The sequence below is a fragment of the Coloeus monedula genome, assembly GCF_965178545.1.
Source record: "Coloeus monedula genome assembly, chromosome: 23".
Lineage (NCBI taxonomy): Eukaryota > Metazoa > Chordata > Aves > Passeriformes > Corvidae > Coloeus > Coloeus monedula.
Genome location: NC_138803.1, coordinates 6,636,213 through 6,660,015, shown reverse-complemented (window position 1 = coordinate 6,660,015; position 23,803 = coordinate 6,636,213). Strand labels below are relative to the sequence as shown.

Genomic DNA, 23,803 nt, shown 5'->3' with positions numbered 1-23,803 from the left:
GTTACATGTAAGGATACCCAGGCAAGGTTTGGTTTCACTTAAAAGAAGAGCAAAGAGAGGATAGAGACAACACAGCAGAAGCCTAGAGATGGATGGGAAGGGCCAGAGAAGTTGCCAGAAAATTTAAGACTGTTCTATTTAAATTAAAGCATTTTTATATAATAATATTCTCGTCTATCCTCGTGCCCAGAAGAATGCAACACAGTTAATGAACTCAACCCTTCCCTTTGGAAATGCTTCAGCTGAATTTCAGCCCCTGACTTGGAGATGCCTCATCCACAACAGAGCAGCTCAAGGGCTGGCTCATCAGAAAAATAACAGTAAATCCATCCCCCCCTGTTTTTCTCTTCATAGAGCTACTGGAAAGAAGTCTTTGGTAGCCACAGTCATGTTTATAAATTATTTCATCTAATTTTTAGAATTATCTTGCCTGGTGAGGCCAGGAGTTCTCCTGGGGTCTCAAACAGCCCCAGGCCACAGAGGTGCTGCCAGGACAGCGGTGGGGAGGATCCATTCCCTTTTCCTGCAGCACAGCTGGGGAGTTTGGGATGTGCTGGGGTGAAGCCTCTCCACCATTTTGTGCTGCTCTCCTGCACGGAGCTGCCTGCTGGAATGCGAGTGCTGAGAGCGCACAGCAAGACTCCACATGCCCAGGACATTGTCTTGACTCATTGCATAATTTTGTTTTGCCTTATGGGAACTTGGTGCTCTGTTCCCAGGAGAGAAAATGGTTCCTCTTTGTTTTGATGACTGCAATCTTCTCCAGCCAGGAACAAAGGGCTGCAAAAGACTTGTAGTACAAAGCCCAGCTGCTGCTATTGCAGGTTTCATGGCATACAGTCGTGTTGATAAAATAGTGATATTAATTTGGCACTGAAATAAAGTAAATCCCATAGCTCCTGGTATGAAAATTCCTCTGCATGTCCTCTGTGTGCTCTGCAGACTGCACTGAGAGAGTTGCTGTCTCTCAGCCAGCAGGATGTCACTTTTAAGGCACAATTTATCAGTCAAATTACTTCTTTGATTCAAAAAAACTGATGCAGATAGAGGTAAATATAAACAGAGAAAAGTAAAAATAAAAAGAGTCATTTCTAGAAAACACTGCAGTGAAGAGGTTGGTGCTGTTTGTCTGCCTGAAGGAGCAGGATCAGCGCTCTGTGTGCTGTGTCAGAGCGAACACTTTGGATGATCAGTTACAAACAGGTAACATCTGATTGCACGTCCTGCCTAATGAGTTATCCCTGGATTATCACCTCTACAGCTCCAAAGCTCCGGAGTTTCCCAGCCAAGAGCATGGAAAAAGACAGCCTATTTCCCGTCAGCTGCCTACCCCAACGTGCTGCCACACGCTTCAGCACAGGCTGGTAGAAACTCAAGAGGAAAAAAAAAAAACCACCAAACCCTGCAGAGGGCTGGGAAGACTCATTTGTTTGGCATCTGTGTCGGTGCTGGGAAGGCGGCAGTGGCTGTGGCAGAGGCAGCAGGGTGCTGGCAGGCACAGCTGCCTGCCAGAGGGGACCAGCTTCAGGGAGACTGCAGGCAGGACTGGACCCTTCTCCCAAGCTGGAGCTCCCAAGCTGGAGCAGTCCTCACCCAGCTGTTTTGCCACATTGCTCCATTTTTTAAATCCCCCGGCCCTGACCTGCGGGTTGGGCATCTCGAGTGTCCTTCCAGTGTGCCCAGGAAGGGCAAAACTCCACCCAGGCAGCTCCCAGCACTGCCACAGACAGCCAAGGCAGCAGGAGCATGAGCAGCAGCACTGCTGGTGGCTCCTTCCATAGCTCCCCAAGCATCCACCACAAACAAAGCCAACCCAAAGCATCCTTAAATTTCCCTGTCGTCGCCAGGCGGGATGGAGGCGTGGACAGCAGGAATGCAGGGAGGATGAACGGCAGTTTTTGTGCTGACCCATCTGAGGAGAGATCAAAGAGCCTGGAGTTCAGCCCAATATCTCCCTGTGTCTCTTCCCAGTTGCTCCCAAAATTGTCCTACCGCTTCATGTTTTTATACAGCAGGAATAACAAGGGTGTTTCATTGCAGGAGCAGCTGTCCCTTGATTTACACATCAGAAATGGTCAGGTACCACTAACGAAACCCATCCACTGCAGTGTCACCCAACACACAGAGCACTGGCCCTGGGGTATCTTCTGCTGATTGCCAGAAAGATTTTCTTATGTAGTGACAAACTCCTGCTAAATATTTCCTCTGAGTGGAATTCCATGCTGGATGAAGCCTGAATTATCCACCTTGCACTTGGCATCCGGCAAGGCAAACTTCCCCAGAAAAATGTTGACTTGTTTTGTCTGTGTGTGACGATCTCCAACATTTTGTCTAGTTCCAAACTCTTGGCTCAGAACTGAGCTGTGGGTGTAAGTCAGCCTTCCCAAAGGCAGGGTTCAGCATTTTCCATAGGGCTCATGATGAGAAGGAGAAGGGAAATTCCCATTTTTTTTCTGGTTAATTGAAACTGAATGGTGAAGTATTGTATGATCCTTGAAACCAAGATTCACCACTGAGTCATGGCTCTCCACCTACAGGGAAAATAAATAAGACGCGAGGCTGGAGGGCAGGAGACTGCGGAGGGACCAGGGAGAAGCTGCTGAGCCCCTTCTCAGGGGTAGGTGTAACCCCAGAGTGGGGATGGAAGCAGGGAAGAGGGACATTTTTAGGCTTTTCAGAGAAAAAAGTGTGTGCTTGTGGCTTTAATCAGAGCTGACTTCAGGGTTTGGCTTCATCCCGTGCTGTCATTGACTGGATATGGATCTATCTGGATGGATTTAGGACAAGAGGAAATGTACTTAAATTGTGCTAGGGGAGGTTTAGATTGGATATTTGGGAGAATTTCTTCACTGAAAGGATGGACAAGCACTGGAACAGGCTGCCCATGGAAGCGGCAGAGTCACCGTCCCTGGAAGTGTTCAAAACCGTGCGGATGTGGTGCTAAGGGACACGGTTTAGTGGTGGGCCTGGCAGTGCTGGGTTAATGTTTGGACTCAATGATCTTAGAGGTCTTTTCCAGCCTTAATTATGCTGTGATTCTATGACTCAGCTGAATATGCTTTGAACTGCGAAAAAGCCCAGGAACTTTATGTTTTCTTCACGAAAATATTCCGTTTAAAAGGCAAAGATATCCCGTTTAAAAGCAAACTTCCTTTCCTAAATACTCCGTTTACAAGGGGGAAAAAAAAAAATCCCGTTTGGAAGTTTCCTAAATATTCCATTTGACAGGAAAAGGGCCGCGGCAGAAGGCCGGGGGATCGGGCGCTCCGCTCGTCCCGGGTCCCCGTGCGGGCTTTGGGGGATCTGCGGGCTCTGCGTGCGGTCCCCCCGCGGGGGCGGGGCGGGCGGCGCGGCTGCGCCGAGCGCACCTGGGCAGGTGAGGGGGGCGGGACGGGGCAGGTGAGGGGGAGGCGGGGCGGGCGCTGGGTGAGCGCGGCCGCCGCTGCCCGAGCGCCGCTGCCCCACGCGTGGGCCCCGCGGGGCGGCCCCGAGCCCCCGCGGGACGGACCCGCCGCAGCCCGACGGACGGACGGATCGATAGAAGACGGACGGATCGATAGAAGACGGACGGACGGACGGACCGGGTGAGCTGTGCGGGGCTCGGACGGGACCGGCCGCGGGATCCGCCCGGCCCGGGAGCCGCCGGGCGCGGCCCCGTCCCGCGTAGAGCTCCCGGGCGGAGCGGGGCCGGCCGGGGCTCGGGGCACACGCGGGGCTCCGTGCGGGGGTCCGGAGGCTGGAGCGCCCCGGCCCCGGCAGAAGGGCGGCGGTGCGGGGGCGCCGAGCGGGTCCGGGCGCAGCCGGGAGGGCAGAGCCCGCTGAAAATGCCAATTTACCGCTCCTTCCCATCGGCTCCGCGGGCTGCGCTCTGCTAGCCCCGGGCTACGCCTTTCAAGTCGGTGTAAAGCGAGGCCTAAAGTTAGGGCAAGGCTGGTGTTTTCCCCTCACCCCCTTCACCCACTGCAGTTTTCGGATGGCAGCTGTTACACCCCAAAACCCCGCACTTCGTGTAACAGCTCGTTCCCCTTCCAACTTCACGGGCTGCCTGGTCGTGGCAGGGGCTGAGGTGACCAGACTGGGATGCGGAAACTGGGAATTCAAAGAGTTAATCGTGTTCAGGTGTGTTGGGGGCAGCACGGGTGGTGGGAGGCAGGAGATGTACAGAGCTCTGAAATGTGGGAGCCCCGGGCTCCCGGTGTAGGGAGGTGATTCGGCGTCGGATGGAAATTCAGCCTCAGTTTCTCTGGGTGAAGGTTTGTCTTTGAAAAAATTAATAAGTTCCATGAAATACAGGATAATGTAATCAAACAAAGGTAACGAGCAAGGAGCGGGGTCTGTGGGTTCGCAGCAGTGAACCCCGAGCAGACCCTTCCTTCTCCAGAGGCTTTAATGGATGAGGTGGAGCAGGAACTGAATACATCTGGGTCTGCAGGTGGGGAGCGAAAGCATCTGTGCAGCAAACTGCATCGGGCTTCAGGTCGGTTTTCCTGGTGCTCCATGTGTTGTTGGACTGTCTGGCACCTCACCAGAGCCCCGAGTGTCACCAGAGCTGACCGGGGCTGTCCCTGACCTTGGTCACTCCTCGGCAGCCCTCGGGGGAGTGGCTGCAGGCTGGCTGCTCCTTCCTGAGTTTGAGTTGTTCTTGTTGGGGTGAATGTCTGCAAGGAGAAATACTAATAATTACGGTACAGGGAGTAATTACATCACTGACCAGAGATGCATTAGCAGCACAGGGATGTGCTAATTATCCTCACACACCACCCAAATTGAGTGGGAATAAAGAGAACTGGATAATCCCTGGGTTTGTGCGCTGAGGAACCTCGAGAGAGGGCCAAGCCTGCCTTGGCAAAGCCGGTGAGTGTGCACAGACATTTCCCAGGAGTCTGGCATCAGTGGAACCCACCGGATCGAAGTTGAAGGTTGTAAGAGGCTGACTCACCGTCTGAGCCCAGCAATGGGATTCAAGTTGATTTGCTCTCAGTTATTGTGTCAACAAGTCATTGGTGATAAAAGGTCATAAAGCATTGTGGTGTGGAGCACTGACAGACGCTGTCTGCAGGCCCAGGGACAATCCCAGCCAGCACCCACCTTGTGACCCGACTCCTCTGCTGTGAGAGGGGAATGAATCTCTCCTGTTCTGGGGGTTTGAATTTACTCCTGGTCTTGCAAACGTGTGTGCAGAGCACACGATATTAGAAGGGACTGCTTGCAGAGTTCAGTGTAAAAGACATCGTGGAAACCAGCCATAGTAAGGGTTCTTTAAAATGTCACTTTTTTTTTCCTTTTCAAGAGAAATCAATACCTGGTTTTGGTCTCAGTTCTAAGTCCAGGATTAATCTGGACCTTGTGTCTTTGCAAGCACGCTTCTGAAAATTTAATTCTGACAGCATTTTCAACATAGAGAACCAACACAGCAGAGTTTCAGGAGCACTAAAATAATTTTGATGATTGCTTCCTGATCCTTTGCAGCTCCTGGGAAACAGTCTGGTAATGTGACCACACATTTTCAAACTATTATTTAAAGGTGGTTTGCAGTTGAAGCTGAACATTTTCTTTGCAGAAAAGATTAACAGATAAACTGAGTTGTGTTTGGATTAATTTTGTGTGAGCACTTGCATCTGAATGGGATCTGCAGGTATTTGGACAAATAAAACCTGTTCCTAGACTAGTTCTTGGATAGGATTTTTTAAAATTTTCTCCATCTCTGCTACCAGATGCATTTTGCAACTCCTCCGGCAATATTCAGGGCTTATGGCAGAGGTTTTACTTGTCCTGTAACTGCTTTATTAATGGGAATATTTGTAATTTCTCACCTCTGTTTCAGGATTTACAAATGAATATAGGAGATGCACCTTCTGAGCACATGTGTAGTGCAGAAATCCCCTCCCAAAATCTAAAGATACTGAATGTTGCCTCTTCTTGGAGAGGAACGGGCATTAATTTTGTTTGTTTGGCTTTGTTCTACACAAGGAAAATATTGTTGGCTGGCTGCAATTGTGTGAGCAACACGGGGTTACTTAAGAAAAACATTAAGTAAACAGCACTTGATTTTTAGCAGCAGTGCAGGCAGACTTGCAGTTCATGTCCTTCTGGATAAACATCCTGGTTATTACAGGTCAGTGCTGTTTGCCAGTGATTGTGCTGCATTCAGGGCATTCATGGAAAAGTCATTAAATGACTTTCAGAGTTTGTCTCTGTGGTGAAAGAGCCCCTGTGCTTCAGCCTGGCCCTCTGCACCTCGGCTGGGCTAAAGCCTCTCAGTTGGGTGAGCCTTTCTCCTCCTCCGTGCCAGTCTGACAGGACTGAAGGAGCACGAGATCAGATCAGCCCCTTCTCCAAGGTGTAAGTGGAGGCTTTTGAAATTCTGCTGCCTGTTCTTGCTGTTGCTTGTGTGTGGCTTTATCTCCTGCTCAGGGTTTGCAGCCCAGGTCTGCTGGGGGCTTGCCCTCCGTGTGCTCGTTGAGCACAAATAACGTGCTCTGGAATGTTGAATTGTGGAAGCTGGATTGAACTATTGAAGCTGTTGTGCTTGTAACAGTTCTGGGCCCCGCTTAGTGAGGTGTGTGTGACTCTTCCTGGCAGAGGAGTCACCCAGCTCAATCTGGTGGTTTCAGGGTGCAGTAACATACACAATACAGCAGTTAACACAGCATAGGGCCTTTTCTCGTTAAATTAATTCAGTTTTTTTGAAGCAAATGAGTTCCAAGTAACCTCTAGCAGTGGCTCTGCTGTTACCCCAGCAGATCATGGCCCTACACCCGCGGAGGGTGCGCCTGAAGCCGTGGCTGGTGGCCCAGGTGGACAGTGGGATGTACCCCGGGCTGATCTGGCTGAACCGGGAGGCGAAGCGGTTCCAGATCCCCTGGAAACACGCGACTCGGCACAGCCCCCAGCATGAGGAGGAGAACACCATCTTCAAGGTGAGGCAGGGGAGAGCTCGGGGATCCCACGGCTCTGAAATAGAGACAAAGGGCTGGATTGTTGGCCCAGGAGCTGGACAGGCATCTCGGGAGCTGTTTCTAGGCACGCTTTATTTATCTGACCTCAGAAAAGCCACTGTGTGCACCTGGATGCCAAGCTTGGCACTGCCTGAGACAGTGTTGAGTTTTTTAACCCTTTCCCACCACCAAAGGGCAGATGCTGTGTGATCCGTGGTTTCTGGAAGATGACTGCTGTTGGCTTCATCCACTCGGGCTGGGATGTGGTAACTGGCTTGTTCTTGGCAGCAAACCCTGAAATGCTGTTCTGTAAATCTTAAGGGGTCCACCACAAGCTCGTCACAAGCAAATATTAGTGCTGTCCCTAATATTCTTATCCCAAGGGATTCACTGTAACTCCCTACACTCCTTTGAGGAATTTCTGACCTCTGTCTTGGAGGGATCTTGGACCAATAATCTGATTTTGGGGTGAGAGAGGGAGAGGCCAGCCAGATGTCTGTGGCTGTCCTTCCACTCCATTTTAACCGAATCCATTCCTCCTGCACAGGCTCCCTGTCAAAAATGACTTCTGGTATTGAATCTGAGACCCACAAAATCTCTAACCCAAAACTGCTAATGTTCTTTTGGAGTTTGGATTTACATCTTTTTTTCTCCACTTTATTTTAATGGGAAAAACTATTAAAGTGGGAATTTCCATTTTTTTGTTATCACAGGAGCTCTAATTAAGACTTCTGCAAGAGAAGGGTTTGACAGTGGATTTGTTTGGAAGTATGATTTCTGATAAAAGCTGCTCTGTGGGGAGGGCTGGACTGAGCTGGCTGTACTTTGTCCCCAGGCATGGGCCGTGGAAACGGGAAAGTACCAGGAAGGAGTGGACGAGCCAGACCCTGCAAAGTGGAAAGCCCAGCTCCGATGTGCACTTAACAAGAGCCGGGAGTTTAATTTGATGTACGATGGCACCAAGGAGGTGCCCATGAACCCTATTAAAATTTATGAAGTGTGCGACATCCCGCAGTCTCAGGGATCAATCATTAATCCAGGTGAGGGCCTTGCTGACACGGGCTGGCTCCTGGGCAGGCCTTTGTCCAAGGCACCTCCTTCCCTCTCTGCATTAACTCTTCAGCTGCCAGGTGAAGACTGTACTTAAACTAAAAGGACTTTGAGTCATGCTTTAGTACTAAAATTAATAAAGCTGCACACAGTTGCATGTTTTCCTGCTAAACAATCTAATATTGGCAATACTGTGTCTTACTCCATCAATACTTTACCTTCGCTTTCTAGAATTATATATTAAACTGAAATTAGCATCTAGTATGGATCAGATTTATCCTTTTTTACTTATATTTCAAAAATACACAAATGAATATCCAATATTGTGCACAACCAATATGAAGATATTTTTTCAGTGTTTCATGCTGATCATCCACCCACAAGAATGTGCTTGTTTGCAGGTTCCACTGGTTCAGCTCCGTGGGATGAAAAGGATAATGATCTTGATGATGAAGAGGAGGAAGAATTGAATCAATCTCAGCATGTCCCAATTCAAGAGACATTTCCATTTCTTAATATCAATGGTTGGTGGCACACACTAATGTATTAGTGAAGGTATTTGTTTGTAAATTGGCACATGCTTGAAATAAAATCTTGATTTACTGAAGAGTTGTTGCCTTTTTGTAGATTCTCCGATGGCTCCAGCCAGTGCAGAAAACTGCAGCCCTGAAACTGTGTGGCCAAAGAACGAACCCCTGGATATGGAAATGCCCCCGACAGCACTGCAGCACGACTTCTTCAGCAGCCCCGAGCTCTGGATCAGCTCCCTGCCAAGTATGTGCATGGGTTTGTAACAGTGCTTCTGCTTTTGTACTTTAAAACCTCACAGAAAATAGTGTTTTACCTTTTTCTTCCTGTGGCTGTTTGTGGGTGAGCGAGGAGAGCTTGTGTAGGTTAAATAGAACTGTGTGTGGTTTAAACATCCCTGTGAAGGCAGCGGGGCTTGCATGGTGTCCCTGCTGCTGATGATCCAGGAAAAGCCACACTGATGGTTTCTCTCTCAGTGACAGACCTAGAAATCAAATTTGAGTATCGAGGAAAGGAGACCGGACCCACGACGACCGTGAGCAACCCGCAGGGCTGCAGACTTTTCTACGGAGAGCTGGGTCCTATGCCAGACCAGGAAGAGCTCTTTGGGCCCATCAGTTTGGAGCAAGTCAAGTTTCCAGGGACGGAGCAGATCACCAATGAAAGGCAGAAGATCTTCACGAGTCGGCTGCTGGATGTTATGGACAGGGGACTGATCCTGGAGGTCAGTGGCCACGCCATCTATGCCGTGCGGCTCTGCCAGTGCAAGGTGTACTGGTCTGGTCCCTGTGCCCCCTCCTCCACCACCCCAAATCTGATCGAGAGGCAAAAGAAGGTCAAGCTCTTCTGTCTGGAGACGTTCCTAAGTGGTAGGTAACTTGTGCTTCTGGCAAATAGCTCTGGACACTGGTCATGGCACTGCTGGAAAGGGTGGTCTGCACTGGGGCTCCGCCTGGATGCACCAGGTAGTTCTCTGTGGAGAGTGGGTCCGGGCCACTGCTGCCCTGACTTCAGGGGAGCTTGGAGCGGGTGTGTGGTGGGAGCAAAGGGCTGTACACTCATATAACGCTCTGAGAGACATCCGAGGGCCTTGCTTTTAAAGAAAGCACTTCACATGCAAGGAATGGGCTGTAATTGTGAGAGGTGGCAGAGGACAGTGTGTAGGTAAGAGTGGGGGTGCTGCAGTCAGGTGGGATGGCACAGGTGTTTCCAGCTTAAAGAGGACAACCCTGCAGTGCTCTGCTTTTCTTCTTAGAGCTGATTGCCCATCAGAAGGGACAAATTGAGAAACAGCCACCATACGAGATCTACTTCTGTTTTGGAGAAGAGTGGCCCGATGGAAAACCCAGGGAGAGGAAGCTGATCGTGGTGCAGGTAGGAGCTGGGGCTCTGTGGTGGCATGTGCCACCCTTGTTGGCTTTGGGATCAATTCCCATGGATACCGAGACCTGTTCTTTTCTGCTGTAGCTTCTGACACCAGGAAAACTCCAGTAACACTGGTGGGGTTTGGGAGAGCAAATACAAATGTGACATGTGCTGAATAGAATTGGTTTGTGTGTTTTAAGGTATTGTGGAAACCGTCTCTGCGTCCAGGAGAGGGGTTCCTGCAGAGTAACAGGGATATTCCGTGTGCTTTTAGGCTAGAACAAATGCCCTCTTTAACAGGTCATCCCCGTTGTGGCCCGGATGATCTACGAGATGTTCTCTGGGGACTTCACGCGCTCCTTTGACAGCGGCAGCGTGCGGCTGCAGATCTCCACGCCGGACATCAAGGACAACATCGTGGCGCACCTGAAGCAGCTGTACCGGCTGCTGCAGAACCACCAGGAGGGCTGGCCCATGCAGGCCCCTGCCATGCACATGGCACAGCCACTCCCAGCACAGTGACAGACCCTTGGCATCCACCGGGGTTTCTTATGTTGTACATATAGAGAAGTGTTTCTTAACCAGTGCCTTGCCTAAATCTGAATAAATAAAATCTGTAAGTCTCGTCATCTGCTTCCACAATTTCAGCGGTCTGTGGTGCTTTTGTTTTGGAAGTGGCTGAAACCAGAGGAATACTTCTAACTCCTTCACCCTTTTCAGCTGTTTGCTTAAGTAACCCATCTGTATAAATCAGATTTTCAATTCTGTAATATTTTTTAATCTGCTATTAATACAATGTATATAAACACTTGACCATTAGAGTGGAAGAAAAAATATTCTGTGCTCTATTAAACCTGCCTGCACAATATCACCTTGTCTATTTTGTTTCTCTTGAACGGGGCTGTAACAGCAACCTCGGAGGCTGATACTCCTTACGGTGTGCGGTTTTGTAGAGGGGTGGGGGTATGCACGCATTGTAAATGCGTGTATCCCGGAATGGGGGTGGAAGGGGCCTCTGAGCTCCTCTAGCCCCTTCAGATCCGTCCACTCCAAAGCCTGCTGTGATGGTGCAGGCTGTCAGCGGCTCCCAGCAGGGCTCGGGCTGTCCCGGTCCCGGCTTTGTGCCCGGGCTCCGAGCCCTTCCGTGGCGGGGCGGTGGCTCCGCCCGGGGCCGGGCCGAGCTCGGGCCCGCCCCGGAACCGCGCGGCCGCGCTGGTTCCGCTCATGGCCCCGGGGCCCGCGTCGCTGCCGGTGCCGCTGCTGGTGGCGGCGGCCCGGGAGGCGCTGGGGGCCGGGCCCGGGGCCGGGCGGAGGCGGCGGCTGCCCGCGGCCCGAGCGCTGCATGCGGCCGGGGAGGTGCTGGCGGTGGCGGCCGGGCTGAAGCCGGCGCTGCTGTGGGACTGCGGGGCCGCGGGCCCGGCCGAGCTGCGGCGGTACCTGGGCAGGCTGCGGGAGGCCGGGCTGGCCCGGGGCCGCCTGCACGTGCTGGGCATGGGCGGCTCGGCGCTGGTGCTGCGGCCGGGGCTGGCCCGCAGCAGGGTCCGGGCCGTGCTCCGCGCCCGGCCCGCGCCGCTCGTGGATGTGTCGGCGGGGCGGCGGGGCCCGGCGCTGTGCGCCCCGCCCGAGGCCCGCACCATCCGCGGCCACCTCGCCGACCTCCTGGGCCACCTGCGGGACGCTGAGGCCGCCAGCGCCGAGCCGGTGACCGCCAGCGAGGTTGTTCCCGGCGACTGGAACCTGTGCACCGTGGCCGGGGTGCTGCTGGGCTACCCCGCCGTGTACACCTTCTCCAGCGCTGAGGGCGCCGAGAACTGCCTGGCCCTGACCCCGCTGAGGGTGTTCACGGCCCAGGCCTCCTGCCCCCGGATAAAAGATGGGCTCAGGGTCCAGATCTACTCCTTCAGCGTCCCGGAGAGCCTCTGCGCAGAGCTCAGGGAGGTGCTGGATGCCTGGTGCGAGGAGCTCAAGGAGGCTTTCAGTGCTCAGGATGATTTTGTAGATCTCTGCATTTCGAGCGAGGTCGTGTCTCTTCCAGCGGTTGCCTTGTGAAACACGAGCGTACTCGCAACTTTTTAGCCTTCCTCACTGCATCAGGGACCAAGGCAGAAGATCCAGTTCCCTGTGTGTGTTGTCCCCTGCATCTTTCTTGGTCCTTGAGCACTGAAGGCTGAATTGTGACAGTCACTGCAGGCCAGTGGCAAAACCCAATACATGTACCTTTAAAGATGAGTGTGTGGACATGCGTGCTCCCAGCTGCTCTGCTGCCTCAGCCCTGCCTGCACATCGCACCCTGCAAAGTCACTGTGTATTTATTCGCAATAGGCAGATGAAGATTAATAAAAGATTTGAATACCACAGTGTTTTGAATTAGTGAAGTTTATTGTAGGCTCCATGTGTATTTACTGCGTGTATATTATGTGTATATTGCGTGTATATTTCATGTATATTTACTTCCCGTGCGAGGTGGTGTCGTGCACTGTGTTGTATCTGAGCCTGCACATGAATGAGGGGCAAGTGCTGCCGTAAAACCTGCACAGTGCAGCTGGAAAAGGGACTTTAAACCCCTGTCTCTGATGAATTCATGGGCTGGAAGTGAAAGGGAAGCGAGTGTGGCTGTGGGGATGCTCAGCCACAAGAGATGCTGGAGGAATGGGATAGAACAGGGTCTGGTGGGTGTGAGGTGGGAAAATTGCTCAGGACTCATGAGGGGACTGTGCTAAAGAGCCCCTGTGAGCTGGGTTTATTTGTCAGGTAAGAGTAGAGATGGTCCAGGATCGAGGACCTCCCATTTAGGGAGGCAATAAAAGCAGGAAGAGAATTTGGGGGCATAAAACCCAGGCAGGCTGGATCCCAAGGGCATGGGATGCCCCGTCCTCCTTGCCCTGTGAGAGCCACGGCAGCGGTGGCCAGAGGGGCTTTGTCCCCCAGTGCCTCGGGGGCTGGGCAGTGCAACCTTCAGCAGGAACAGAGGAACCACAGCAGCTGAGGGAAGGGGTGATGGCCCCGTGTTTATTGGGAGTTGTCTGGAGTGAGACCAGCTCAGGATAAGAACCAAATGTGCACGTACGAAACAGCAGAAGGTGCGGTGAGGTCGAGTTGCTTTTGGTGAAGCAGAGGTCAGTTCCTGCAGTGAAGTCAGTCATCCAGGAGCTCCTTCACAGCCTGTAACTCGCGAGGAAGGTGGCGACGGCCACTGCTACCACTGCCACCAGGAGAGGGATCCAGTGACCACGCTGTCTCTGCCAGGAGAAGCATGTGTTACTAGGAATGTGCTGGGGGATGACACTTCTCATCTCAGCCCTAGCAAGGATGTCATTCATCTCTCTGCACTGCACAAAGGAGGGGGGGGGATCTTTCCCAGGCCGCTGTGCAGCGCTGGGAGTCGGGACAGGAGCTCCCACCTGTGCCTGGCTGCCGTGGGAGCGGTTGAGCTCGTCCCGGCACTGGCGCAGCCGGGTCAGGCAGGACTGGTACTCCTCGCTCAGCGCCTCCAGCTCCGAGCGCAGCTTCGAGCACTGCAAGCACAGCAAGGGGCTCTTAGCAGGAGGGGCCCCCTCGGGTCTGTACACACCCAGAGTGGCCGGGCTGCCGCAGCAGCCGCAGCGCTTCACCTGCCCGCGGGCACGGGCACGGCCCAGCTCTGCTGCCCAAGTGTCCTCATGAACCTGCGGGACAGAGCACAGCTCAGCGTTACCCGCAGCGTGGGGCTGGGGGCGATGCCCGGGCTGCCACCATCCCACTGCCTGCCTGGCTTTGCTGCCAACGTTCACGTCACGGGGGGGGATAGTGATTTTTTATGATCGCAGGAGCGTGCAGGTCAGGAAGATGTGGAACGCAGACTCCTGCCAGGGCTTGCCCCTCAGTCTGAAATTCCTTCTCCATTTCACTGATCCCAACAGCAATTCCTGACAGTTCTTTAAGCCCTCTGAGACGTGGGACACCTGGGACAGGCACCTTGGTTGTGCTGCGCAACCCCAAAACTCAGGGATGGCCCTTTCTCCTGAACAGCCAGATGGAGTGAGCTCTCCCTGACATTCTGATGAGCAGAGCATTGGCAGCAGCACCCTGCCTGTGCCCAGAGGCTTCAGGAGCCAAAGTGGGGGCAGCTGGGGGTGTCTTGTCCTCCCCAGCTGTTCCCTCTTGCTGTGACTGTGCTTTATATACCCCTCCTGGGAGCTGCTGGGTGCTACCTGATGGTGGTGGTATCCTCAGTCCTGCGGGTTAGTGTGACAAGCTCTCTTCCTGCATGGCTCTCAGCTCTGTTACAGTAAGTTATAAATCATTTTTATAAGTCCTTTTTTATAAATCCTTGCTGGCTGAACACTGCAATAAGAATTGAGGTGCTGTTGGTTGGTAGAAGCCTGGTTTGATGGCAAAGTGTGTGTAAAAGGCTGTAAAGCTTTGGTTGGTTGGGTTTTTTGCAGCCCAGTTGTAAGGGCATTGCTTCTGTTAGCAGACCCTTCCTGTTCTTTTCATTGTTGCTATTATTGCACGCTTTTTCTTTTCCTCCTCTCCTTCCTTTATGTTCAGGGGTTTGGTTCTTAATGTGTGGCTTTGGCTTTTCCCTGGGAGGCTGTTGAGGCTCTCCTGTCTGTGAGAGCAGGAGTGGGTTTGTGTGGGGAGAGCTCTGCTCCTGCAGCCAAGGCTCCTGGAATCCTGTCCTTGTGTGTAGGTGCTTCATCAGGGGTTTAGGCAAGAGTGGTACCAGGACAAAAACTTAGGGGAGATAATCCTTACAGAAGAGCCCAAGCCTGGGTTACTTGCAGGAGCTTTGGTGTGTGGTGTTTCTGCTGGAGCTCTTTCACCAGCAACAACTGAGGGACTTCCTCACCTCGTCCTCCTTTGCTGTGAGCTGGGATGTCCTTTTCTGCATCTCATCCTTCAGACTTTCTGTTCCCTCCTCCTCGGGGTGCTCTAACAGAGAGTTTTGTTTTTCCTTGGCAGGAGTGAGAGGTGGGGTCTGTGTGGTGAAAACCTGGTCTAGAAAAGAGTCAGGCTTCTGATGAGAAAACTCCAGGCTCTGGGTTGGCTTTAGCTCTTGTTTACTCAGCACAGTTTAAGGATAATATTTGTGTGCTGTGCACAAAGCAGAAGACACAGGAGCTGACTTTGTTATCACAGGCCTGTCTCTGCTGTAAGCTACAAGTTCATAATCTTTAGAGCAATATTTCTAAGCATTTGCCAGAAATAATGGGGAGGGAGAGTCAAAATGCTTTTTTCATTAATTTCTTTTGTCAGGTACAGTTGTAATTGCAATTATAAGCTGGAATGTGTTTTGTTTGGAAAAAATATGGCGTAGCCACTGAAGTAGAATTTGCAGTGAAATCCATTTATTTTTTAAAGTCCTTGCCATCATAAATACATTTATGTTTTAATGTTATCTAGCAAAACAACTCATTCTGTGTAGCTCTAGAATAACTGTTCATTCTAAACCAATGTAGACTTTTCCTAGAGTCAGGGCTAGTGTTGCTGTGTCCAGGGAGTGCTATGTGGGGATTACAAAGTTTGCTGACCTTTCCTTTGCACCATCACCTCCTGGCTCTCCTGTTGGTGGTTCTGGTTGTGGATCAAGTCTGGGAACACAAAAAGCCACATTATTGTCCACAGCACTAAAGAAGGTCTCTTACTTTGTGCATCTCTGTGTTACTTACTCTGCAAATGGCTGATTGTTGCTTCCAGTGTTACCTTCTGCTCCTGCTCTTTTTGCAATTTATCTGAAATAAAGACAGAAGGAAATCGAGGTTGGTGTAAATCTCTGTGTAGCTTTTTGCAAGGGTGGTACTTTTCTGTTCTCCCCATGTGTAGAGTCGAGCAGACATTGTAGGCTGCACTGAACTTTCTTCTCTGAAGGGATGTGATTTTTAGCTGTTCATTGCCCTTTTTTGGCAGCTTTGTCTTGTGTGCCTTGCGTTCAAGTCATTTATGGTTTATTTTAAAGGCGTTCATGCAAGACCTGTTATGAGATTAGAACTGCAACCCACTTTCTCTTCCTTAATTATGCTTTAAAATAGTCATGTGTGAATTTAAAATAACGTGTGTGAGTTTCCTTGCCTGTCTGAACTGGTGCTTTAGGACACCATCAGCTCCTGTGTAATACCCAGCGCCGGGGGCTGCAGCGCTGTGTTTGATGCTCTGGCAAGGGTGCAAAGTCCTGATGGAAGCTGAGGACACATCTCAGATTTTTATTTCTTTTCAGGTCTCCCATTCCATCCTTTCCTCTAGCAAAGTCACTTGACTTCTCTGAACTCTTTAATCTAGTCGGAAACAACTTTTGGAGGACTCTGGAAACCAGAAGCTTTTGTGGCAAGCTGAGGTGCGCAGCGCTGGAAGTGAGCCGTGTGTGCGTGCGGCTCTAGGCACCGTGGGTTTAGGAGTATTTTCCTTGTCCCTCCGTTTTTTCGGAGGGCACGGCCCGGTGCGTGTCCCAGGTACCTTGGATGTGGCGGATGTGGCCGGCCTGGCGGTCGTTGTCGCTGCGCAGGGCGCTGGCTCTCTGCAGCAGCTCCGTGTGCTCCTCCCGCAGGACCTGCAGCTCCCGGCTCAGCTGCTCGTTCTGCGCGTCCGCCCGCTGCCCGAGGGGAGAGACAGTCACACGCTGCCTGGGCTCGGGAGGACATTAAAGCTCGTCTCGTCCTCCCCCCCAGACCACCTTCCATTGTCCCAGGTTGCTCCAAGCCCCGTCCAACCTGGCCTTGGCCGCTTCCAGGGATGGGGCAGCCACAGCTGCTCTGGGCACCCTGGCATCAGCAAAATCCCGAATTCCAGAGGAAGCTGCTCCTGCAGGGAACCGACATACCTGGAACTCACTCTGTAAAGACTGGAAGCTGTTTTTGAGCTCGGTGTGTGCTGTGGTCACCTTGGTCAGTTCGGCTTTGAGGGCGGTGTCGTGCTCCTTCCAGAGGGCAAGGTCCTCTCGTGTCTCTGCCAGGCTTCTCTGGGGAGGAGAGCAGGGACCCGGGGTGGGTGTGACCCAGGGCCCAGTGGCACCGGGCCAGGCTGCCCTGGGTGACACAGCTGGGCTGTGCTGGGCAGCGCTGGCTCCCCCAGCACCAGGATACAAAAACCTGCGTGGGGCTGATGCCATCTGATGGACAGAGCCAACACGGGCAGTGTTCCCTCCGGAACAGTTCCTGTGCTGCCAGCAGGCTTGAGAAGCCTGGTGGTACTTGGGATATAAAACTCGCTTGTTTTTCTGCAAATACCAGTTATCCTGTGGGTCAAAGCAATTTGCTGCCTCTTGGGGAAAAGGTATTTTCATATAAAGGAGCAACTCTGGAGATGTCGTGCCCTGGTGTGTGTGTGCAGAGCAGGGAAAGGCACAGAGGGGTGGTGGAGGGGAAGGGACTGCAATTCAAGCTGACAAACGCGAATACATTTCCCCAGCTGTGAGCTGTCTGTAGCTTGATGTGCAGTGCAATGAGCACAGGTTGCATTAAAGCTGCTTTGGGCTTTGCTGAGTAGCTAAAACGTTGTATTTTTTTAATCTTTGCCGTTAATGGTAAGCCTGTCATTGCCTTTCCCTGATGTGTGGGTTTTCTTTGTCACAGCTGGACTAAATTAAAGCCAAGCCAGGTGTAAAATGTGTTGCTCACCTGAGAGTTTTGCAGCTGCTGCTCTGCTTGGAGTTTGTCCTCCAGCATCTTCTGAAGAGCCTCTTTTGCCTTCTGCTCATAGGTCTGCTTCTGGTCCTCCATCTCTATCAGGATCTTCTTCACACACTCCTTTGAGTAACTCTTGAAAGAAAGAAATAAAGAGCTTGAAATGCTTATCTGTCAGATTCCTGACCCTGCTAAACCTGAATATTAGCAAACCCGGAGTGTGTAAATGCTACTGCTAATGTGCTGTGAAGCATTGCTTCAGCAAGGAGTTAAAGTCCTTTTTGGATAGGTATCTAATCTGATTGGTGTAGAAACTGAGACTCGACCCAATTACAAGATTTGATTTTGGTCTTCCTGTCTTTCCTCACCTGTTTGCCAGTGAATCAGACATTACCTGGGTGCAGGCCTGCAACTGATTTTCCAGCACCCGTAGTTTACACCTCAGTTTGTCTTCATTCAGCTGGCCCTGGGGAAAAAGAAATTGAAGTGAGATGTGAAATTACGAACTGCACAATGTGCCCCCAATGTTTTGTTAGGTTGTGTTTTGATTCTTTTCCTCTTTGTAATCAATTCAAAGTCTCTTCAGTGCTGAGAGCTCAAGTAAACCTTCCCAGCCTCAGAAGAAATGGGATATGGGGGAAGTAAAACTTTTATGGATTGAAAACCTGTCCTGAGGCAGTTTCTCTGGTTACTGAGTACAGGTGCTGGCAGTGACATGCCAAGTTAAGAGCGAGGGGATTTTGGGTTGTTCTGGCTGAGTTTAGCAGAAGTGCATCTGCTGCCTGTCCCCATGGATACCCCTGTTCTCTGCTTGTGCTCCCTCCCTGCCTCAAGCTCCAGCTGCTGGAACGATCTTGTCTCACTGTTCTCCTTGGAAAATAGGCTGGGTCTGCATTGCAACATCTGCAGTTGGGCAGGGGGATCGAGGGCACCGGTGATGATTCATTTTGCCCATTATCATCATCTCCTCTCGGTGTTAGTCAGGCTGCTCAGGCTTTGTGAAAGCAGACTGCGTGCAAATTGAGATAATGTTTCTAGCAAAGAGTTCACGTAGGCTGTTTTTCCACCACCAATACTGAGAACACCAATATCCTCTCTGCCCACTGCTGTTTGAAGTCACGACTCTGAAAAGAAACTCCTTGATGTTACAGGAATAGCTGACAGACCCAAGCAGAACCAGATTCCCTGGTGTCTCAGCACTGTTTAAATGTGCACAGAAGCACGTTTACAGTCCCAAAGACTAAATCTTCCCACTTCAGTTGTTGGTGCAAAGAACTAAAGGCTCTTAGTAAGTAGGTGGGATTTTGAAAGGCAATTTTAGATGTGCAATATTCTGCCTGGTTCTCCTCCTGTTATCTGCACGGGCCCCAGCTGCTGTGCACAGATGTGGCTGTGCCATGGACAAGGCAATCAGGCCCTTCCTGTGCTTTGGAGCAGAAATCATGGAAGGGTTTGGGTTGAAAAGGACCTTAATCATAACACAGACTCACTTAGCATCATCCTTCACCTGGCAGCATTTCTGAATCAACTATGCAGCTTTTACAACTGGTGGGGGATTTAAGGCACAGACCCGGGGTAGGAAGGTGTCTCTAACCTCAGAGTGAAATTGTGAGAGGGGGAAGGGCCCAAATGCTTTGTCCTTTCAGTCTGACACCCCCATCTTCCTGCAGAGTTCACTTGCCCCATCAACCACACACAAACAGCACCTCAAAAATGACTCTGTGGCCATTCTGAGAGCTACAGCCACGTCACTCACATGCATTCAACAGCTCATCTTTGAAACCCAAAGTATTAGAAGGGGTTAAAAAGCTGCTACAACAAACATTTGGCGCCTCACCTGAGGCTGGAAAGGGGCAGCCAACCCTCACTTTCCATTGCACAGCATCACGGGGAAGGCTCCATCCATCCCTCCCTCCCTTGGCCAGCACCCCCTGGAGAAGCCCCCCAGCCCCACCTGCCTCCTGGAATTCCCTCCAAGCAGCAGCATCTGCCTGTTCACCCCATCAGCTCCAGCACCAAGGGGATTTTTAGGCCGATGAAAAGCGGAGTGCAAGAGGCAGCAGCAAAGTCTCTCCTGCAGCAAGGGCAGCGAGCAGCAAAGAGCACCCACCTGTTTGTAACCTGAGGTTTCGTGCCCACTTCCTGCGAGTGTGGCTGGGTGTTTTTTCCTGCTCACATTATATTGAAGGAGCGAGCGAAGGCGGAAGTTTCTGACCACAGGATGTCTAACACAAGTTTTTGTGCCCCCTCGCCCAATCGCTCGCTTTTCTGCCCCAACAGAACTTTCTAGCTACTTTTTTTTAAATGGCACAAATTAATATTTGATTAAATAATCCTTTAGGAAATCTTCATGTATTTCATAAAATGCATCACCCTAATTTTGTGTCCTTACAGCATAAAAAAAGGCCCCTGGCTCAGGGTGCCCAGAGGATTTTTTTTGAGCTGTGGGGAGACAGTTTGATGCCAGGCCACAATGCAGCACCAACAGCCTTGGTGTTGGGGCTCTGGCCTGTGTTTGGGGCCCAGAATACATCCCTGACAGGAACAGGGAGGATAACCCTGTTATTTTATCCCCACTCACTGCTGTTTGCTTTAAGAAATAGTGGGAAAGGCAAGCTATAAAAACACCCCAAACCTTACAGGAGAATACAGATTTTTAGACTTGCTGTTGATCTGAAAGTAAAGTGCATTTTGCAAGAATCTCTTGGGGCACAAAAGGGAAAAATTCAGGCCAAGTGCCCCCTTAACTCCTGAGTTTGTCCCACCTTCCCTAAGCAGAGAGGTGGCAATGAGGCAGGGAGGCACTGGGAGGGGATGAGGGGTTCTGCAGCTCCCTGGTACCTGCCAGGATTTCTCTGATGCCTGGAGTAGCGTGGAGAGAAGCTCCTGCAAAATCACCATCTTCTGCTTGAGCAGCAGCTCGCGGTGCAGGGCCTCCTGTGGGCAAGGGGATGTGGTCAGTGGGACCCAGAGCTGGTGGGCACAGCCCAGGGCTGGGCGTGCCCTGCTTGGGGGGCTCCAGGTCTTTGAGGTCTGTTGGCTTTTTTGCCATGTTAAAATTGGGCATGTAACACCCCTTCATTTAGCAATAATAATACTAATTTTAAAAGTATTATTCTTAATGAAAACCAGCTGTCCTGGTGGGTGCTGAGCACTATTTGGTACCTACCTTCAGGTAGTTGGAGAGCTGCACCATTTCCTGAAAGGGAAAGGGCAAATGTTTAAAAATAGGATTGTTTCAGTTTATAAACATTTCATGAACTTGCTACAAAAATCTAAATATTTTGAAATAAGAGTTTAACACAGTATTAACAGCCTATATTTGGGTGGAGAAGGAGAGCCTGCTGGGGTCTATTGGGTTGCTTTTTCCAGGCAAGTGGAAATATTTCCACCACAGTTTAACTTTCAGAACTTCTTGGTGGTCATTACTTGTGCTTTGCTTACCTTATTTAAAACTGCAATTCCCCAACTGAAATGAAAAACAAAGTGTGTTACTGAGGTGTCAGGGAGGGTCTGCAGCCATCCCTGGCCCTGGACCCCCACCCAAGCTGAGCTGTCTGTGCAGCAAACCTTGTGCCTTTTGAGGGGGAGGGAGGGAGGGAGGGAGGGCAGGAGCTGCTTACTCTGTCTGCTGGCTCGAGTCTTTCACTGCTGTGATGGCGTCTGGGAGGGTCTGGGTTCCTGTGGAAGCAAAGTGAGAGGATGTGAAGGATCCCCTTGCCTGAGGATGTTTTCCATGAGGGTGTCCATCTCTGCTCCCAGATGGCTCCCATTGCTCCCAGTTTAAATAGTGTCCAGTGACAGCTCAATGGGCACAGGAGGAAAAGAAATGCCCTGCTCTGATGGACAGAGAAGCAGAATGGAAGTTCCCCTGCACTGAAGTCTCTCCCCAGAGCCCTGGATGATCTTGGGACAGCAACAGGGCAGCCCTGGGGCAGAGCAGCTGCTCGGCAGCACTGGTGGTCAAGCTGTGGGCTGGTTTATCCTTCCCCAGGAAAAATATTCCTGGTTCCTGCAGTCTGCAGGGAAACCTCAGACTGGGATGGTAAAGCAGCACAGGAGTGGGGATGCTGGCTGGGGAGCTGCCAGCTCATCCCAAACAGCTCCATGAAGACGTGAAGGTGGGAAGGGAATATTGTGTTGGGAGGTCTGAGCATCCCTGACGTACCTTGGGTGTTGACAGAGTCCCCTCGTCCCTGGGGGATGCTGAGGTGCAGCAGGGACTGTGCAGGGGACAGTGTGGGGCAGCTCCTTGGGTGCTGGAACGAGAGGGCAGCTGCAGTCAGTGTCTCCCCAAAACAGGCTGAGGGGAGGGGCTGTACCTGCAGGGAGGGACTGGGTGAGGAGCAGCAAGGAGATGCCGAGGAACTGTGGCAAATCCACAGGAATCTGCTGCTTTGGCTGCTGCTGCTCCAGAGCTTTGTGGGAAAGTGGGGGAAAAGCCTGCTGACTGTTGGGATGGGGGAATGACAACCCCAGAATGGGACAAGGTGGCCGGGAGCTGGGCCCTGGGGTGGGTCTCTGCTGCCATCTCGGAGCAGAGGGGCCGGTTCTGCACCGGCTTCCCCCGGGCTGGGGCCTCTGCACAGCTAAACCGTGCATGCCAGTGCTTGTTCCAGATTCCTGGGACTAAAGCTGCTGAACCAAGTGGCAGCAGGAGGTGGGGGATTGCTCTGCACACTCTGGTGCTGCACAGGGAGCTCCAGGGTGTGTCTGTAAATCCCCTCGTGCTCAGTTGTCTCTGCTCTCACAGGTTGAACATCTCACAAGGATGAACTCAGTGTACCAGAGAATTTTACACAGATATGCATTTACCAGGAGATCTGTTTGGCTCTGCCTGGGGCGTTTTGCACCTTTCCAGAGGTGTTCTTGAAGGCAGGGAGCCCGCTGGGTCACTGTGCAGCACAGGGTGGGTAATGAGTACCAGGGAGTCTCCTGACTCCTCCGCCTTCTCTGCTCGCAGTGAAGGCGATGGAGGGAAGCCAGGTGGCTGCAGCTCACTTACCAAGGGTGAAAATAATTTGTGTAACTGCAAAGCTGCAGCCTGGCAGCAAAAATGTGGGGTTGTACTTGGAGAAATGGCAGAAAAATCTCCACGTGGTTCAGGAGTAGGCAGGGAGGAGGTGACTGCATCCCCGCGCCTGACTCTGCAGTTTGTAGGGAAATGCGCATTTTTGTCTGTGCAATCTCCATTTTGGCTGTGTTTTGACGTGGATCCTGATGCTTTAGTGGTGGCTGGAGCAGGCTGAGCCCCGAGCTGTGCTGCAGGGCAGGCGTTACCTGGAGCAGGATGCTCGGGCTGGGCTCCACCCGTGAGGAGGGGTCCGGAGGGGTTCGTGCCTCGGGCTCCTGTCCCGGCAGGGTCCCATCGGCCTCGCCCGCCAGGTTCCTCCTCCTGAGGAACTCCCTTTGCCGGGGGCTGTGCTCTGGCCGCCGGGCGGGCCGGGCTGGGGGGCGGCAGGCGGTGGCATTGTCCCTCCTGCGCAGCCCCTCCCTCGCCTCCTGCCGCCGCTCGCTCCTCTCCTCGTAGCTCTCGCCCGGGCGCCGCCGCTGCGGCCGTGCCCGCCTGGGCATGGTGGGCTCGTCCCCTCGGGGCCTCTGCCCTGTGAAACCAGGGCAGAACACAGGGGCTGAGTGAAAACCAGTCATTTCTAGGATTTAATGGTTGTGGGGTATCCAGCGGTTCGGAAGTGCCATTTACATGTATAATACTTCCATGCTTTTTAGTTTGTATTAAAATCTGCTCTTGTAATTTCTTTTTACTGTCCTTGTGGTAGCTGCGGGGTGCTCAAAGCTCATTCCTGGTGATATCTTTTACTGTAGGGGCCTCCTTTGAAGGAGAGCAGCATTTTTGGGGTGGTTAGCTGTTGCCCTGGGTGGGGAAGGTGCCGACAAGCCCCAGCCAGGACACTGCTCCAAATGCTGAGTGTTTTTCAACTCATTTTGCTGTCTTTTAGAAAAGGTCCAGTTGCATGTCCTGCACAGTGTCCACTCATCCATCTCTTCCCATCAGGAAAAGCTCAGCCACCCTTCCACCTGTGCTGCCTCTGGGTTGCCCAGCCTGTCCCAGGGCTGTAAAAGCCTCAGTTCACCAAAAATGCACTCAAAAGCAGGATAAAGCTTAAAGAAACACAGTCCATTACTCACCTCGAGCTGAGCAAACTGTTGAGGCCTTCTTGACAAGCTAATGCTCTATTTCCTCCTTCTGTTACCCCAAATTACCCTCTCTAATTCAGCATATCCTTTATCTTTCCTTTCCAAGCTGTTACACTTCTTGCTTCAAGGGAGACCAGAAAAAAAACTGTGCTTCTTGCTGGTTCATGC

The 23,803-nt window shown here is 51.8% G+C and overlaps 3 protein-coding genes across 3 annotated transcripts; 2 read left to right on the top strand and 1 right to left on the bottom strand.

Annotated features, from left to right (window-relative positions):
- Positions 1–6,746: 6,746 nt before the first annotated feature.
- IRF6 (interferon regulatory factor 6) lies at positions 6,747–10,403 on the top strand (the record flags this gene model as incomplete). Its single annotated transcript, XM_082296231.1, has 7 exons — positions 6,747–6,920; positions 7,774–7,978; positions 8,390–8,512; positions 8,616–8,762; positions 8,993–9,385; positions 9,772–9,890; positions 10,182–10,403. 7 exons carry the CDS (start codon positions 6,747–6,749, stop codon positions 10,401–10,403), a joined length of 1,383 nt encoding a protein of 460 aa, XP_082152357.1.
- A 702-nt stretch (positions 10,404–11,105) lies between these two features.
- LOC309581562 (UPF0739 protein C1orf74) lies at positions 11,106–12,199 on the top strand (the record flags this gene model as incomplete). The annotated part of the gene is made up of 1 exon (XM_082296234.1): positions 11,106–12,199. One exon carries the CDS (start codon positions 11,106–11,108, stop codon positions 11,928–11,930), a length of 825 nt encoding a protein of 274 aa, XP_082152360.1. The 3' UTR covers positions 11,931–12,199.
- Positions 12,200–13,014: 815 nt separating this feature from the next.
- Positions 13,015–23,053, bottom strand: TRAF3IP3 (TRAF3 interacting protein 3; the record flags this gene model as incomplete). Its single annotated transcript, XM_082296230.1, has 15 exons — positions 13,015–13,120; positions 13,283–13,546; positions 14,713–14,861; positions 15,395–15,454; positions 15,533–15,595; positions 16,314–16,449; positions 16,678–16,815; positions 17,474–17,614; positions 17,874–17,945; positions 20,321–20,416; positions 20,649–20,678; positions 20,924–20,948; positions 21,103–21,160; positions 21,648–21,738; positions 22,760–23,053. 15 exons carry the CDS (start codon positions 23,051–23,053, stop codon positions 13,037–13,039), a joined length of 1,701 nt encoding a protein of 566 aa, XP_082152356.1. The 3' UTR covers positions 13,015–13,036.
- Positions 23,054–23,803: the final 750 nt, after the last annotated feature.